This window comes from Polyodon spathula, chromosome 2, assembly GCF_017654505.1.
Source record: "Polyodon spathula isolate WHYD16114869_AA chromosome 2, ASM1765450v1, whole genome shotgun sequence".
Taxonomy (NCBI): Eukaryota; Metazoa; Chordata; class Actinopteri; order Acipenseriformes; family Polyodontidae; genus Polyodon; species Polyodon spathula.
Window position 1 is genome coordinate 71,910,689 of NC_054535.1, and position 19,529 is coordinate 71,930,217.

The 19,529-nt window shown below is 33.9% G+C and overlaps 1 protein-coding gene across 1 annotated transcript in view; it reads right to left on the reverse strand.

The window, feature by feature from the left end:
• Positions 1-14,507: 14,507 nt before the first annotated feature.
• The window catches only part of LOC121300023 (PR domain zinc finger protein 8-like), a 6,051-nt gene continuing 1,029 nt past the window's right edge, over positions 14,508-19,529 (reverse strand). The window contains exons 2-4 of the mRNA XM_041228365.1: positions 17,874-18,106; positions 17,169-17,394; positions 14,508-16,491 (exon numbers count right to left, since the gene is read on the reverse strand). Coding sequence (XP_041084299.1) covers positions 15,239-16,491; positions 17,169-17,394; positions 17,874-18,092 — 1,698 coding nt within the window. The 5' untranslated portion in view covers positions 18,093-18,106 and the 3' untranslated portion in view covers positions 14,508-15,238. The remainder of the gene's footprint in view (positions 16,492-17,168; positions 17,395-17,873; positions 18,107-19,529) is intronic.

Consider the following 19,529-nt stretch of genomic DNA (forward strand, 5'->3'; position numbering starts at 1 on the left):
TCTTCCAAAAAGGTGCACTCTCCCTCCGCTAGGACAGTTCCAGCATGTTGTTGTTGATCCCTTGCTCCATGCACTAATAAGCGTGTCCACACACTTGCAGTTGCAGCTCTGGTAGGCATAACCTCCGCTGCAGTAGCTGGAGTAGTTCTGCTGGCACTGGGATATTTATAACACAAATGATCTCACTGCTAGATGCATGCCTGAGTTCTGAAGGACGCTCTCCCATCCCAAATTTCTCTCCCAAAAAAAGGACCTGCACATAACCGACTCACGTACAAAAGCAAGAAAAGTGGAAACCGGCATTGAGAAAGTGGCATCAGAAAAAAAACGTGCCAGGACGCCATACGCACAGCCTTTTACGCACGAAGGAGCTCATTTTAATAGAAGGGCAAATCCTACAAATAATTTATAACGAACAGAAAATGGAATCCCAAGTGAATATGGGAATGAGTCATTTCGTGTGATCAAAGTATAGATGTTCCTGAAGAGATATTTTTAACAGAATGGTCTCTTAACGACCCACGGTGAGGCGACCCCCCCCCTACAGAGGTTTATATAAACGGTTAGGTGGTATGCATGGATGATTGTGTGTTATCCCTCAGTTTATTGACGGTAGACTGGTTAACAGTGAAGTCTTACACGTGCATATGGGAAATCGTGAGTATGTACAGTAACTTGCATTACAAATGAGAAATACAACACAACAAACGTGGTGTATTTGAACGCAGGTTGCATAAATATGGATCTCAAGTAGTCCTGCGGTTTTATTTTATTTATTTATTTATTTATTTATTTATTTTGTGACTGGACTAAAGCTAACAATTAAAAAGAGGAAACTTTTAAAATAAATATCCATAAAGCATGTATATTCTATATTTCTATTTTCAAAAAGTACATCATATTACAAATATATTGTCGTAGTATAGAGTAAAGAATGTGAAACATATGGCACCTTCATGCTCCGTCAATAAAAAAGCCCTCTGGTGTAATCATTTTACACCAAATACCGGTAACTTAAAATTAGCATAGTCTATTATTACCGGTATACATTTTTTTAATCTATGTAAATACAAACATTTTAATTACAGTATCTAACATCATTATATAGCCAGCTCCTCAATCACACAAGAAACTCAGTAAAAAGGTAATACACACGTTTCTTTAATTAGGATGCCATTGTGAAGTTTTCAGCCTTTTATAAAGCATATAGTCCTAATCTATGATGTGTTCTGGTCTGCAGAAAGTGTTCACCTCAAGTAACCGAAGAATCCCCTTTGAATAATAGAAAAGATTTATGTTTTATATATATATATATATATATATATATATATATATATATATATAGAGAGAGAGAGAGAGAGAGAGAGAGAGAGAGAGAGAGAGAGAGAGAGAGAGAGAGAGAGAGAGAGAATATTCATCTATTGTAAGATCACATTTCAGACAGTACACATGATTGACAGGAATTGTGCATATTGTACATTCGAGAAGCCTAAACACGTACTAGATGCTAAAGAAGTTAAGTAAAAACAATTGACTAACAACATGCTAACATTTTAATCAAAGGTCTAATCGGAACGATTATAAGATGCTGCTATTATGTCATGTTTCTCTGTGGATAGCCTTTTAGTATTGGTTTTGTCATCGTAACTTCCTCGCAAATGAAGTGAACAGCGAGTATTGTGTATTACGAGCTTTTATCTCAAATATCCAACATCTTATTATGTAAATACATAATAAGAAATGTAGCCTACGTATTGAAATAATATTTACATAACTACGGTGTTCTTAATTCCTGAAATAAAAAAAAAAAAAAAAAAATGTCATGGTTAAAAAAAACGCAGCAAACCGTAACGTTCTCGAGCCAAACCGTAACAGACTGGAGGCTAGCCATGATTAATTAATATAATGAGGTGTCACGACATTAAGATAACTGTACCTTGTATTGTTACAATAGTGCCAAAAGAAACTCATACAGAGGCAAGGTTAAAAATACTCCCTAGTGAGATTCGCCACAACCACCAGCCTACTGTACAGTAAGTATCCTCACCATACTATTCTTTATAGGAGCACGGGTACGTTTTACAGAAAAAAAGGAATTAAATAAACCTTTTGTTTTTCAATGAAGATGCCAAATATGATGCTTCGTGGGTAAATGTAGGTTTTGCTTTAGCTAAAGTACATATTTAAATTTTAAGATATTATGGCTAATTTTGCAGTCTGACTTGACCTGAGCATCTCAAACTGAAGTAAAGTAGATGTTAAGAAAAAGTGATTACTGTCTTCATTTCAGTTTAAATTATAATGGCTAATATTTTTGGAAAATGCTGAAACAAAAAGTAAACAGGTGCAGAGTTTTGGCAGCTGGCTTATTGAAAATGGCCTCTGCTCTGTTTTAGAAGTCACAACCATTCCAGAATCCTGGGTTTTTATGATTTGTATTGGAACCATTAGAGTGAAGATCAAGACAAAAGCCTTTCAATAATTCATGTATTGTGATGCCTGTTTTTTGATGATGACAATCTGACAACAAGGCACCTTCTGAGAAACATGTAGCACATCAGTTCCAAAATAAACTAATGCCTCTCTTACAATATATGAGAGCATTTCAAGTTTTAAGTTCCAATTTTGGAAACAAATATACCTCTCTGTCAATAGGTTGAATCTCCCTTCCTCAGCTGTAAAAACACATAGCACATAATGAGAACATCTAAATCAGAAAAACATTAATTAGTATGTGCATCCACAATACAGTACAGTATAATTGTGTACATTTAAAATGCATTATCTGCTGATTAACCCTTTAATTCTGGATACTATTCCACAATCTGGTGTAATGGTATATATCTGAGTTACTAGTTCTGGTCTTAGCTCTGACCTCTATTGTTGAGTGTCAGTTTCACTATAGAACACATTATTAACCTTTTTTATCACCAATTCCAGCTGACAACAGAAACATTTATGTCACAACGAAATTGTTTTATTTTTTAATTTTATTTTAGTAATAAATAAGTTATCATTTGCTACAACTAAAATTAGTTCAATAGACAGCTGTGGCAAAAAGTTTTGCATCACCCTATAGAATTAACACATTTTGCTTCATAAAATCAAATGAAAGCTGCTGAATAATGTTACATTAACATATTGAATTCCATATTGCTTTATAGTTTTCCATATACTGACAAAAATTGAAAAATGTGACATTGTGAAATCTAACATAATAGTACTACTATTATGGCTTCTGGTAGACTTTTGCAATAGAATTGTCAGTCTCCAATATTAGATAGTTTCATTATTCAGAGCATTTTAAATACCTTCCTGAAAGTGGAGACAAAAGTATGGTGAGCAAGCAATCTCAGCAGAAAACAAAAAAGATACAATGTCAAAGATATATATCTGAAAGGACTGTGTTTTAAAATAAGTAGGCTTCCATTTAGATGTACAGTAGTTGATTTTGTTGGTATAGTACTATATTTTCAACAAAAAAAGTATTTTAATTCGGGAACGATATGATTCTGAAAATTATCACTTGCCAAAACAGACGACATGTGGACCGTAATACAGTACATACTTTTAAATCTGGTACATATTGTAGCAGTATGTAAAATTCCCCATTAACAACCCAACTGGAAAATTAAATAAAAATGTTACCCATGCTCAGAACTGCATAAAACATAAAAAGCAATGTAATTTAACAAAATATTAAAACAACAACAACACAGTTTCCAGAATTAAAACAGTATCCAAAGTCAATATTCAAATACAGTGCTCAATAAGGCCCTAATGTCACAGTTCACTTCCAAAAGAAAATGCACAAAAGAAACTAAAAACATACATCACAGTATCTAAAACTGTCTAATGATTAACTGTTTTACATTACAGTAGCTGGTCTCATTCGCTTTGTTTTTGCTGCATTTTTGTCAGGTGAAACTGGAGGAAGGGCTATGCAACTGCACAATAAAGACAGACTGATTTGTGCATGTAAGAAAAAAATGTGGGCTGTGACAGATAATCAAATAAATTGTAACACTGAAGAGATGGGCTTTGTACTGCCGACCCATAGAGGCTTTTGTATCAGACTCTGTGACAGTAGTCAAATCATACCCGTGGGCAAGTGCATTAATTTGTTAAATATATATAATTGGAATTGATTTGTTTCTTATATAAATGATGGTAAAATGCAACTGACATTATCGGTTGAGTGTCATATATCCCATAAATATATATAATATATATATATATATATATATATATATATATATATATATATATATATATATATATATATATATATATATATATATATGCATCACACCTGCCCTGTCCTTGTCTTTAACAATGAAATGAGCAGCAACATCCAATACATTTAATTCATCTAAAATAAAAAGTAAACTTGTAATTGAAAGATCTTCACCATCCAAAATTATTAAATGTAGAAACCAAACTTTGTGGACTACTGGGGCTCCACTTTTTATAAATAAATGATGATTTTAAAAAGCTATAATCTGCTTTCGTAGATGTTTTACTAATTGCTAGATATATTAATACTCATACATACAATGTAAATACAGTGTGAGTAATAATTCTGAACATCATTTTCCCAAGTTCAGTGATCAAAATGAACTATTTTTCACAGGCTCAGGGTTTATGTTAGCATTGCAAGGCACTGTACAGTAGCGAAACCATAATGAGGCACAAATATTTAGAATATTGCTTTACGTTTTGCAAAGAGCTTTACTGGCAAAAAAAGAAAAAAAAATAGAAAAGATAACTTAAATAGCTTTTAAAACTGAAGTGGGGGGTTTTGAATTGTTTTCAGACAGAAATTTAAGTTTGTACAAAACAAACACAAATGTACCATCCAGTGGTTTAGTGCCTATATTCAAGTATACTTTTTTAATAGTCCTGTCAGTATTAAAAACTATCTTGATTTTGAATAAATGTGTCTGTGCCTCCCCCTTTTTTTTGCCATCTTTTGATGGTTTAGCATTAGACAGCAATAACACAGCACACATATAAAGCTACAAAGGTTATTTTTGAAGTAGTTTATAAAACCCTTAAAAGAGTTAAAGGAAGTATTAAATAAGAAGAAGATTATGATGGGGAATTAGTGTCAATAATAATAATAATAATAATAATAATAATAATAATAATAATAATAATAGATTAGTTGTCTTTACAAAAACCTAATTATTTTCAAGAGTTTGTTTTAATGAATGAGGTGTTCCATTTCATTGGGATATCGGTGTGCTGATAATACACGTCAAGCATATTTAAATGGATAGACATTATGGGGGTCAAGCAGGTACTTAAGAAGCTCAAACCTCTCCTCTCTGCCCTATGAAACCACACATGAAAATACTGGTAACAAAATTATGTAAAGCATTCAAAGACTTTAACTTTTATTTAAAAAATGTAATTATTATTATTATTATTATTATTATTATTATTATTATTATTATTATTATTATTATTATTATTATTAATTACAATAATAATAATAATAATAATAATAATAATAATAATAATAATAATAATAATAATAACCAAAATACATTAGCTAAACTGTAATACAACATTGCTGGTGTATTCTGAGGGGCCCATGCATCCCTTCATCATTAAACGTTCAACAGACTAACATTAAGTTTTCATTTTCAATTAACTGATGATTTCCAGACATCCTCCCCCCCCCCTCCTCATAGATTTATGAAAGCTGGTTTTGGGGTTAAAGGTTATTTGTCAATCCTAGAGCAGTAGGTGGCTATAGTGCTTAAATGTAACATTCCACATGTCAGTCAGGCATTTAATCATCAGGCTGACCTAAACATTTGCTAAACCATAACTGGTAGCTATTAATTGCTGGGAAAGTGCCCTTTGTTTTGCACTATGGTCATAGCCCGTTTGACGACGAACAATGAAACACCTGTTGCTTGGTTATGGAAAGAACCACCTGTCAATGGTAGCACTAACTAGTGACACAAAGCTGTCAATAAGAATCCTTGAGAGACTTCCCTCCTGATGGTAAAAAAGAGCAGACACCTGCCCTGTGATACTGAAGACTGAATGACAGTCGCCTCACTGCTTCCACAAGATATCAATAGGTATTTCCCCAAGAGATTTCACTGGTGAAGGATCTATGGCTAAAACATCTGCTAACAGATGAATGACCGCCCACAGATTCTACCTATGAAAACCATGCACAAAAGAACTTTGCTATGAACACTGTACACCAAATGAAGGTTGCATTTAAGTATTGTCCATAGCTTTGTTCAGTGCAGACTGCATGTGCATTCAACAAGCAGAATTCATTTTTCTTTATAAGCTACTTTTATTTACATTGTAAATCTGGGCTTGTTCTGCGTGCCACAAACAACAAAACATACTCATGGAGGCCATACAGCAGAGATGACCAGGACTCTGTACATTATTTGTCTTAAGGCCGAATTGCTTTATTATGCTATAATAGTTAATTGGCTTTAATTATCATTGTTCTGGGAGTTCTGTAAAAAGGGCTATATAAGTGTTATTTTAGTTATTTTAAAAAACAAAGTATAAAAATTATCTCTGAAGCTAGGAGTCAAAGTCAAAACAATTTACTTAGTGCATTAAAAACTGTGCATAGTGGATTATTAAACGTCTTGAGGGATCCCATTTATTCACAGCAGTCTAGTGTGGAATGGTTTAGTTGAAGTCAGACTGAAAGTACATACAGTAGCTGACTTTCATATTAATATACAGGACCTTACATAAAAGAACATTCAAAGCCTTTATTGTGTAACAGCTATGACTAGACTATGCATCGAGGTGTATATATAGCGTTTTGAGTCGTTAACTCATGTAACCTAATCAAGGGTGGTTATGTTGGGATGCTTCATGTTCTTTAATCTGATAAATCTTGTATTTTTTATGGAGGATGGAAAGTTACTTTATACTAACCTTACATAATTTAGCTGTACTCCTTCTTTGGAATCCAGATACCCCGTTTCATGCTGAATGTAAAACAACACAGAAAAGCATTACTACAAATCAACCACACATCAAATGTTGAGTCGCCGTCTTTTACAGAGAGAAATGCTTGTGATTGCTTATAAAATAAGAAGTCATTTCTGGCAATGATTCTGATTCCAGTACAACAGATACAGCTCAATATTATGTTTATTCAAGGCATTGTTTTAAATGTTTATTTTTAAGGTATGTATTCTCTGCATCTGATAGACATGTTGTTTTAGGACTGTATTATAAGTAGCAATCTATGTCCTTCTATTTTATTATAGGTTGAATAACAGGTGGCAGGGCTTTAAGATGTATAAATCTGCAAGAATTAACTTGTCCAAAACAAACAGTCCACACACTTACTCATAAATGTTAAAAACTGTTCAGTAGCACAGTTAGACTGGTAAATTGGCAGAGAGGCTGAAATTACTAAAGGTTCAGAGATCTTAGTTTTAGGTCAGCTATGAGTTGGCTGCCAGGGTAGATTTTCAGGTTACCATGGTTTTACCTTTTTTGTACCATGCATTTACTAGATTACGTGGTTGCCTATGGTAATTATTTCATTTTGTTTTACTAAGAGTAGAAGAGGCTTGGTGGTCCAGTGGTTAAAGGGGCATGTCAGGTGTCTTCAGGGTCAAGCATCTTACTGGCTGCAATTATTAGAGGAAGCATCTGGTTGGTTAATGACATAAAGAAGGTCTTAAAGGGGTGGAGACAATTTTACTCTCCAGGTGAAATGAAAGTGAAAGGCAATCTGAAAGCAAGGCTTGCAAACAGAGATTTAACCTAGTGTAGTACCAGATATCATGTTTTAAATCGAGACTATAAATCTTTCAAAATTTATCTGAGACCTATATAGTGAATAAACATGCCAGGTGTGAAAAAATTATGTAATTATTTGTCAGCTACAATCATTTGAAGAATTGACTCCAGTGCTCCAGTTTTACTTTTCATGTATTTATTTATTTTTTGTTCGCTTTAAAAAAAAAAAAGTTCCAAATGTTCCATTTGCTTTGCCCTGGTGTATATATGCTTATTGACTATTTTCCTATGTGTGTCTATCTGTTAAACCCAATTTATTTAGTTCAGTATTGAGGCAAGCTAGTAACATAATTAAAGCTCAAACTATGTTTGCCTGCGTTTTCATTATCCAATCTGTGGACAGGTAGATTACTTCATTCTTCAGTGATTTCAATCCCCTTCAATGAACACTGCATTCCTAACTAAAGAAACACACTTCATGAGTTATTGCTATTCATAAAACCCATCTCTGAGCATGTTCCCTGGTGCTGTAAATCTGCATACCCACTGTTTATGCAGTATATAAAGGTTAACTGAGAACACATTGGATAGACATCTCAACAGTGGAAGATTAGTTTGGTGTAGTTTTACATACGATTTCCTACAGTTGTATTTTTACCTCAGGGACAGCTCTAACTAAAGGACTGTGTGGCAGTAAATAAAGGAATGTGTTCTGCCGGACGACACATATCCTGGATGATGGACAAGCCTCTAACTTGATCTCAGTCATGCCAAAGTTTTGCACCGCAAGAGATAACTATGGACGACAACCTTAAGCATTGCTCTGTGACCTGAGCTTGCATTCTCCTGTCCTCTAATGGCAATGGCACATGCCACTGTTCCTGTTAGCTAGACTGGAACAGACCCCTGTTCTGAACAGCAAAGTCTTACTCACTTGGAGTGGCTCTCTCACTGCGAGACTCTTTACTCTTCAAAGCAAGCAAATAACCATTCATTTGAATGTCTTCACACATTTTCAGTGAGTTTTTTTTTTTTTCTAACAAAATAACACTAGCAAAAAACATGAATGAACAATAATGAAACTGCTCCTTCCCTCAAATAGTTTCATTAACCCAATTAAGTTTTCTTTATTTCTTATCTTTTCTGGGCGGGGATCTTGTAATAATTAGTAAATCTGGAGTCTTGTATAACTCCTAATCCGTTTTAGCTTGCAACTTCATATTTTTAGTATTATAAAAACTCTTTGGACAAAATCTAACGGCACCCTTCACTTTGACCTGTGAGCTAAGGTGGCTGCCATATTGGGGGTCACGCGACTTTTTGTTTTCCTAATGATAAATACCCAGCGCTTTGAGATAGTGTCTTCATACTTGCTACACAGATTTATTACTCTAAGTCAAGATCGATCATGTCGTACAATAAAAATGAACCCTTGCTTGCTTGTTATTTTACAAGGCACCTATGATATTTGATTTAGTATTATTAACAGTAGGGTTACCATATGACTCCATGTTCAATGAGACACTTAGGGACAGTTCAGGCTTTTCAACTCACACCACAATGCATTCTGGTATATTTTCACTTGTTTCTTTTCTTCAAGAGAAGTAGGACGACACTTACCAGAATGCAAAAGGGGGACAGTATGCGTAGAATAAATGTAAAATGAATATATATTGGAAATTCCATACATTTGATCTAATGGCATGTTTACCTTTAAACGGTATAACATGGCTATACCACAAACATTTCTAATGTAGTAAAAAGTACAGAAAGCTAAACATGTAAATAAAAGCGTCTGTCAGAGTGAATGGCAGGTTGTCTTTACAGCAGTGTTAATGTGCCCCTGACAACCAGAAAGATTAAAGTTTACTGTACATCAAAATAGTCTGCAGAAACTGTAGTCGGATGTTTGATATATTTAATGTTTTGAGTTGTTAAATAATGTAACCTAATCCAGGGTGGCTATGGTATGATGCTTCGTGTTCATTAATCTGACATATACTTTTTTATGGAAGATGGAAAGATACTTTACATTAACTTCACTTTTACTCCTACTGTGGAATCCAGAGACTCCTGCTTGTTTGCCGTGTCTCATGTTTTATATTTCAAGAGATGACAGACAAGTTTTTTTCACATTGGATATATTTTATTAAAACATTAGGGAACAACCATTTATTTTTATAACATAATCAAGTCCATTCATTCCTCTGAAAGGCAGGAATATACTACCTGGAAATTATGGCTAACCAGGTCCATCCCAAACTGCACTATTGAAGATGGATGGCTTTCCGATGTTCACAGCACAAACTGTTACTATTTATTTAGTAGATGTCTTTATCCAAGGCAACTTACAGAGACTAGGGTGTGTGAACTATGCATCAGCTGCAGAGTCGCTAACAACAACGACTCACTCGAAAGACAGAGCTTTCGAAAGACACAGGTTAAGTGACTTGCTCATGGTCACACAGTGAGTCAGTCAGTGAGTGAGCCGGAATTTGAACCAGGGACCTACTGGTTACAAACCCTTTTCTTTAATCAATGGAGCACACAGCCTCCTATGAGCCTACTAGCCTAAAGAACATGAAGCAGGCTTCTTTCATCTCTCTTGGCTTGCATTTCAGGACCTGTTGGCTGTAATAAGACTTTTGTGAGCCTTGGCTTTTTATAAATTAATAATATTAATAGAGGGATTCTATTAACTTTCTACATTAACAATATCTCTAAGATTGCATTTTATTTATGACATCCTTGTTCTTATAGTGACCATAAAACAAAACGAACAACAGTTGGGATCAAGATAGATGACTGTTTTATAGTTATGTAGCGTTAGCATTGTGTTTCACAAATAATTTTGACATAACGTGTTCAAATTTTCATAACATACGCATGTTGTCACAGAATGTTATGAATACTGTCAAATTGTTATGTCTGTTTTCAGAATACTTATGAAGAATAATGCATATAGTTATAAAGTGTTATGTCAGTTTAATGCAGCTTTAATGAATGTTTTATAAATCCTATATATCAGATTAACATTTTGGCACCAACTTGTAGAATTAAATATGTGTTAGTTTCAAAACTAATATAAGTAATATAGGTTAGATAAGTAATGAATATATCTGACCCACTGCATTAACATTTTCATTCATTGAACAATTTACTTTTTGGAAAAAGATTCAATATAAGCTACAGTAGGTCTCTAACAAATACCGGTGTTCAACCAGTAGCCTCTTCCATAAGAACTGACCACTGAAAAGATCCTCAAATATACATACAGCTCAGGGATAACTGCTATTTATAATTGATATCAACATAATTTTTTCTAGGTGGACTGAATGGTTAAAACAATATCAGAAGACAGGTGTAGAAAATTAAAATAAAATAACATAGAAATAAAACCCCATAGTTATTTTAAATAAACAAGCTTTTATTTTATCATAAACATAAATCTATAGTGAACATGAGGCATATTGGATATGTTATTTGATGCGAAGTTCAATAAACAACAGTGCGTATTGTGAAAGCGAGATGGCGCTGTATGGAATAAAATGCGTTATTTCCACCTGCTTTTAATAAATATTACAATCCGTCCGAATTACACGTTTTGGGAGCATGGTGTCACTGTTCAACTATCTTTGGTATGCCTCTGGGTGGCTGTACCACAGAGCAGACAGTGTTTATAAATCCGAGGAGCAAGCCTTTATCAGTGCATGTCACATTATCATTTACTTTTTACATTCATTTGTTAGGCTTTCTGTGGAACATGTTTCCAATTATATATGCAGTTTTATTATCTGCACGCCCTACAGTGTGTGTGTGTGTGTGTGTGTGTGTGTGTGTGTGTGTGTGTGTGTGTGTGTGTGTGTGTGTGTGTGTATATATATATATATATATATATATGTATATATATATATATATATATGAAAAGTTCCAATCCGACACCTAAAATGCAATAATACAGTACTTTTCGTTTGCCAGAGCGAATGAAATTATTGTGTAAGATAGCGGCATTAATACAATTAACCAATTAAAACACAAGCGTTTGTAAACATAATAAGTGCTTGTTTAAAATAAAGCCATACAACATAACCAATACACATGTCTGTATCGGAATGCTCCAATACTATGATATGACTATACATGAACAATCATGTTGTTGGATGTTTTGCATGTAGGTGTGTTGGTTTGTATTATACTTTATTTGTAAAATTTGGTTTAAAAAATAAATAAATAAATAAATAAAAAATCCAAGTGTCTTGCCACTTAGAAAATGTATTGCATATTTTATTACTTCAGCCGACGTGACTCCTTTAAATGAAACGAGATTAATACGAGGTAAATTAACCGAGAGAGGTTTTGAGAAACTATTGTAGATGAGATCAATTCCAATGTTTAAACCTCATTAAAGCTTGAATACACTGTCAACTAAATGTTTATGGTCTTTATAACTCGGCAATACTTATTTTCGTAAGAATGTTTAATCTCTATCTCTATCTATCTATCTATCTATCTATCTATCTATCTATCTATCTATCTATCTATCTATCTATCTATCTAACCATTCCACGAAACACTTATAAATATTTAAGCTGCCACAAAGCGCTAATTGCAGTAAACTGTTATATTGCTCAGAAACATTTGGGAATGTAAATGTTAATTTGTTTGATGTTTAACAAGATGTCGTTTTTAATGAACGATGTATTCATCAGTAGCATGTTCTTTGATCAAAATGTAATTTCTGGTTAATTAAAATTACACGTTGTTTTCTGCCTGGATGAAGAAAGCGCTGGTAGCTTGTTCGAAGTACAGAATTTTTGCAGTACAGTGTAAAAATGATTTTTTTTTTTTTTTTTTTTTTTTATGTCAGACGATAAAGAAGAACTTACCACAGCATGCCTTGTCCATTGCAGAAGTAGCCTACAAAGAGAGAAGGCTTCCAGTTGTTACGTTGATTTAAGTACAACGTTATATTCACAGGCTATAATTAAGGCTGCAATTGGATATAAATAATAACAATAATAATAAAAATGAACCTGCATGCAAGTAGACTACTATTCGTGCAATCGTGAGCTATACAATTTGGAAAGCATACATACTTTTTTACTTAAGTTATTATTATTATTATTATTATTATTATTATTATTATTATTATTATTATTATTATTATTATTATTTGTTGTTGTTGTTTGTTGTTGTTGTTGTTGTTATTGTTTATTTCATTATTTAAAATATTTCAAATTGCTGGCCAGTAGTAAAACTATATACCTGCTATTTTAAAAATAAACCCTTCGGACTAAGGTATAATGTTGCTTTATTTTAGTAGATTTACGCTATTATATTCGATTTAGTCTTGATTTTACTCGATTTAATTAAGAAATATATTGGGCTGCAGAAATAACTATTGTATTAAATATGTATAGACATATGCTTTTCTTTAAAACACTGTATCGGTAGCAGATATATACATCATAGTAAATCGTGCGTATAATAATAATAATAATAATAATAATAATAATAATAATAATAATAATAATAATAATAATAATAATAATTATTATTATTATTATTATTATTATTATTATTATTATTATTATTTATTTATTTATTTATTTATTTATTTATTTTAGAACAATTCTATGAGTGGGGTTTCGCGTTTTATTTATATATATATAACTGAAATGTTGCTACAACATGTACACTGCTCAGTATACAATGAGCAAACAACAGACACGCTAGCAAGATCTATTCGCTGAGGCTTAATTTTTTGTTCCTACCTTTGAAATAGATACCTGCAGTAGTCTTGTGGTCAGCCGCGGCTTAATCAGATAATAGACCCTTACAATTACACTTTATGAATATAGCAATGCTTTCAATGACAAATAAATGCTGATTACTGACATGTTTTATTTATTTAGCTAAGACCAGTAGCTGTTGCCCTCCTAGTTTTCAGCAATGTAATTTACCACGTATTAATTTGTATTGTTAAAGGACTGCATTATTAAATGTGTGTAGAATTAAGAAAATAGTCACAAGTGTTTTTTTTTATTTATTTTTTTTTTATGTAAAATGCAGAATTGGACAGTTTTGGTCTTTAGAATATTTGATATGTTTATAATAGTCTGCTACTGTATAACGGGAGAATATAATACATGGATTTAACTGGGGAGCAATATGATGCAACGCACAGATCGGAAATCCACTGTACAATTAATACTGCTATCTAAAAAAGGAACCGATAGCCTCAAAAAAGTTATCACATAAATCATGCATATATTTGCTGTGTGTGGGGGGGGGGGGGGGGGGGGGGGGTATGACTGTGAGCACCATCCACCTTTACTGCTGCTGCAGCAGCATGCATGTTTTGAGATCGTTTTATTTTTATTTACTCAGTAACATTAGTATGCTATTTATTACAGATACAAACAGGTGCTATGCTTATGTTTCTGATTCAAAAAAACCTTACTAGATCAGACTACCAAGATATTTTTAACCACCCTATTTGAAGCCGTATTTGTAACATAAAAAACTTCACACACATTTTAAAATGTGTAATGGCATTTATTTATAACTCCTGTGTATTGTGTTGTAGTTGTGTACTGTTAACCACTAATCTTCATAAGGAGTATGTAAAAAAAAAAAACAGTGCTAATAGAATTAATGTTTTAGATTTTCATTATCCAAATAATGCATATATAGGCATGTAGATTTTCATATATATATTTTTTTTTATTTGTATTGTATGTACATCTTTTTAAATCGTTGATTTGGCTGTACGAATTAAACTATCAAAGTCCTTGTAGAAAAAAAAAATGTCAAGAGTTACACAGAATACATGTTCATCTTTGTGTTATACACTCAGTTTAATGCTACAAAATGTTTAGATAACTGTGCTGACATATAAATCGACTTCAACAAGTGGTGATGAAAATAAAGCTATTTTATTGTCAAAGCGTTCAACATGATTAGATAAACAATCACGTATAATAAATCTCAGCAAAAGGAAGAAACACTGTAACTATTCCTCACTAGCACAAAATATTACACGCTTGTATTCAAACAAAGCAGGTATTTACAATGTACTTTACAGCTTGCATTTGAAATCCATATCTATTCAATATTACATGCACTCTCAAGTATTGTCTTGAATAATGTTTTATTCTAGCAACACCTGTTTGTAAAAACATGAAATACCATTAAATAAAGCAATGGAATGTAACTACATCTTTATTCATTTACTTTATATATAAAATAAAACTTATGTTTACACATACGTTTATGGGTCACCCATACTTCTAAATGATAAGTGCTTCACAAGTTAAGTGGAAATAATTACATTTTTTTTGACAAAATTCATTTGCATACTTTGACACATGACACTTGTAAAAAGTCCTTCAGAAGGTGAAAATGTGTGCGTTCACAATGTCTTTTTCGAAACATATTTTAGTCCCAGTTTCAAGCTGTGGTTAAGCAGACAGTTCTGATAAAGTTAGTTGTGTGAAGTCATGTGCCTAGAAAGGTGATGGCGTTCTCTAAAGGATTCATTGCAGATTGGGCACTTTAGTTTCTCCTCTCGTCGTCTCTTCACCAAAGGTTCCATTGCAAATTCCTTTTTGTGGTGAGACCTCATGTGGTAAACGAGGTCAGAAGTCATTCGAAATGAAGCGTTACATTTCGCACACCAGTTCTGTGCAGGCAGACAAAGGGACGTGAAAGAAGGGGGTAAAAGAGTGAGAGCTGAGGGCATCTGCAGCTGAATAGGTCCAGAGGTCTTTGGCCAAAAAGCTGTGGCGTAAACGAAAGGGCTTTGCTTTGGGATGCCACTTTGAACTGTGCAATTGCTGCTGAGCTCTGAACTTTGCAGCTTGGCAGTTAAATTATCTGCTTGATAGAGTCTGCTGGATGGGATGCTGTCCCCAATGGAAGAGTGGCAGTCCACTGTTGGGAGAAGCTTAGGGGTCATCACAAGGGGTGACAAGTGAGAAAAGGACCTGGTTGGTTGGCTGAAAGCACTTTTTCTCTCAGAGGAACCACAAAGCTGCTGGGGAACAGATGTGAAAGCACTTCCCAGTGAAGAGCCATCTATGCGGGAATGGACTTGTGTTTCAGTCAAAATTTGCCTGATGTTCAGGTGTTTGTTTATTGGGCTACCACTGGGCCGGCCGCTATCCTTGTTTTCTATGTTAGGCCCAAGGTTTTTAGTGCTTTGTTTAAGATCCATTGAGATTTTCTTGACCTCTGTGAAAGCACTCCTTTTGCTTTCTCTGGGTTCTGAACTTGTCGGGGAAAATATCTTCTTGTTTTTTTCCAAATCTATATAGCCTCCCCTGAGTTGCTGCGGCGTGCACACTAAATCTTCTTTTGAAGCGTGCAACCGCTGCAAGTTGGCATTCTTGCTTTCCGCTAGCTCTGAAAATTTTCTCTTGTTGCTGCCTTCACTTGTGATTTCAGCCTCCTGGTCACTCTTTGGAGATGATCTGTGGTTCTCTAGATCCCTGGCTAGGTTATGAAAGTCTGTAGTTGGTTTTCCTTCTTGTGAGTTTGAGTATACTTCTGATCGGCCTAATTTGGGGCTAGATCTCACTAGGTTGTGGTTAAGATGGTCGGTGATTTCCTTCACATTTTCATCTGGAGAGAGAGAGCCCTGTAGTCTCTTGGTACAGCGGAATCTCAGGTGTGCAAGGAAAGGGTACTCAAACTGGAAGCGCTGGTTGCAGTCTTGACAAGAATATGGAGGAGATCCTGAAAAAACACCACAAAAATAACTTAAGACGGAGAGAGCAGCAACATTCGCTGTGCTGTTTACATTTGTAAACAAAACCAGTAAAGGATAAAAAAGTGCCATTGCAAATAATAATAATAAAATGCTTAGGAATTAAGTTGACTTCATAAACTTAAACATAGAATGTAAACTGGCTTTCTTAAAAAAAAAAAAAAAAAACACCAGTTTTGTTTTTTATTATGAATTTAATATGTTTAAGCAGTATCTAAATTTCAAAATGTTTAATCAAATATACAGTAATAAATGTAATGCACGGACAGATTTATCATCTAGATGAAACACATCTAATCTTCAGTTAATTTAACGTATTTACCTACAAAAACAAGACCAAATTGACAGAATTAGAGGGCACGTTTACTTTGCAATATGCTGAACAAACCACTTTACTTGGCTTTGTTACAGGAGCTTAAGCATTTTCATTTGTCAATGAAAACCTGTAAATAAGTAAATTATATTAGAAATCTATACCCCCAATGCTTTGGTGCTGATAATGCCTACCACTAACAGTATCACAGAAACTGAATTATTCATAGCTATTAATTGAGATATATTCTTTGACAGAAACATCATTAAATAACATACATAAAGAACAGCCTCTGAAACAAAGACGCATTATATATGTAAACTCCACACATACCTTTCATTTTTGCTTTGCTGGAACTCAGAAGAAGCAACTCAAGCAAGTCCTTTCCATACCAAACAAGCAGCTCCTCATCCTTTTCAATTCTTCTGAGAGATCTGTAAAACAGCTGTTTATTTTTCACATAGGCTTCCAGATTTTGCTCTTCTTTATCCCTGGAAGACTGGACTAATCTCAGCCACATCAATCCCTCAGAGGTGCTGTTTGCAGCAGAAGTGTCCACCTACACAAGCATCAACAATATGGCATTTAGAGATAGGGCACAAGTTACAGCAGCTTGAGTTATTAATGGATTCAAATACGAATTTTAAAAATTCCTGTCATTTTCATTCCTTCACTTTATTATTATATATATATATATATATAATATATATATATATATAGAGAGAGAGAGAGAGAGAGAGAGAGAGAGAGAGAGAGAGAGAGAGAGAGAGAGAGAGAGAGAGAGAGAGAGAGAGAGAGGTTCTAAAGGTTTTACTAATATATTTATTGTATAAAAATACAAAATATAGAATTGGCTACAGCGACTACAATGCAAAATGACCAATATTTGTTTCTACAGAGTCATTTATGTATTTATGTGTTTTAGGACATACAATTATATGCGATATACAATTTAACATTCACACTATCTGTTATAGCTAGTATGACATCTACAGTAACTACACACATTTATTGATTTTGAAATGATACAAATCTTACCCTGAATATGTAAGGTGCAGTTCGCTTCTCTGTGCATTTCAGAGCAATAAAAGCGATGCTGTCATAGAGAGAAGTGTGGCTCAGAACACACGGTCCAAAGATGGCATTTTCAGGAATGTCGCAGGTTGTATAAACACTGGTAAAAATATCCGTTAAACATTGCTGCATTGCCTTGGCTTCTCCACCCCAGACCATTTTTTGGGAACTGGACTCCTCCATCGTCGGGATGTTAGCTGTTCCAGAACAAAAAAATGCTTTTGTGAGACTCTCTTTTGGTCAAAAGGAAACATTAGGAAACACTATGAGCTCACTTAGCTTGTTCTGAACGGTGTTCTAGTCCAAGTAAATTAAAACCCGCCATAATGTAATTCACAGGACACTTGTGTGAACGCGCTCCACGCGGTAATGTGGATATCAAATGCATTCAAATAAACTGGATTCAGTCTTAGCGGTTCACTGCACATATCGGCATATTGAACGGCTTTGATTTACCACGCTTTTGCAATACCTGTTTGTTTTGTTTTGTTTTGTGTATTAATCAATATCGGTGCCCTTGTAAGTGGACAACATCACTACACTTCATAATAAAATGGCCTCGATGTTGCAACGTTGTCTGTGCTCCATTAACACACCGTAGTTAACAAAAAAAAAAAATGTTGACCATTATAAAATGAAGTTGTTTTTGTACCATTTTACATTAACGCTTGAAGAAAACGTGAATATGTTATCAATTGGCGGCTGAGGACTCGGCTCTGAAATAGAAGAGCATATCGAATGGATTTCAAGTGGACTGTCAATGCCATTGATTTCATGTCATCTAACCTTTAGATCCATTCTACAAGAGGGAACGTATGTCCGCTCATTACCATAATCCAGCAACTTCCCTCCGAGATTTTAATTAAGGCAGCAAGCATAGCATTTTTTATTTTATTTGTTTTACCTCTGCACGCTTATTTACAGATGACGGACAATCCCAGTTGTCTTGTTATACAAGCATGATCTATTTACTTGTTCCAAATGTTAAGTTTATAACAGGTATTTAAACCCTTTTAATATAAAGCAGCACAGCTCTACTGAGAAAGCACAGCGTCTTTAATAGAAAACAATTGTATAGAGGAAATCGGAAGGATGCTGTGTCCACCCTTATCATAAAACAATAAATGGACATTTATTTTTATAGCAGCTTGTGTTCGAATAGTTTAAAATTAGTATTACTAAAACGTGAATGTGTCAATCAACTGAAACATTTGTTTTATGTCTGTCAGTAGTTTGTTTTTGTTTCAATTTTACTGCACATCTGCACACACAGAGTAGGTAGGGTTTTTGTATTATACTTAATTTAATTTAAATGTAATGAATAAATTAATGTATGTATGTATGTATATATGTATGTATGTATGTATGAATGAATGTATTGTTAGTGTAGCCTAATTTTAAGACGATAGATCTGACTGCCCTGGCCCTGGTATCCCAAAAACTGACATCGGTTGGGTAGCCCAGAGAATTTCAGCTTTAAATAGTGTTGACATTATCTAGAGCCATTTGGCCTCATCAGTTGTTACAAATACTATAGCATGACACAAATATAGTAGTAATTTATTAAGAACATGTTCACCTAAGCAAATCTTACAGTTATTTAAAACTTTTTTTATTTAA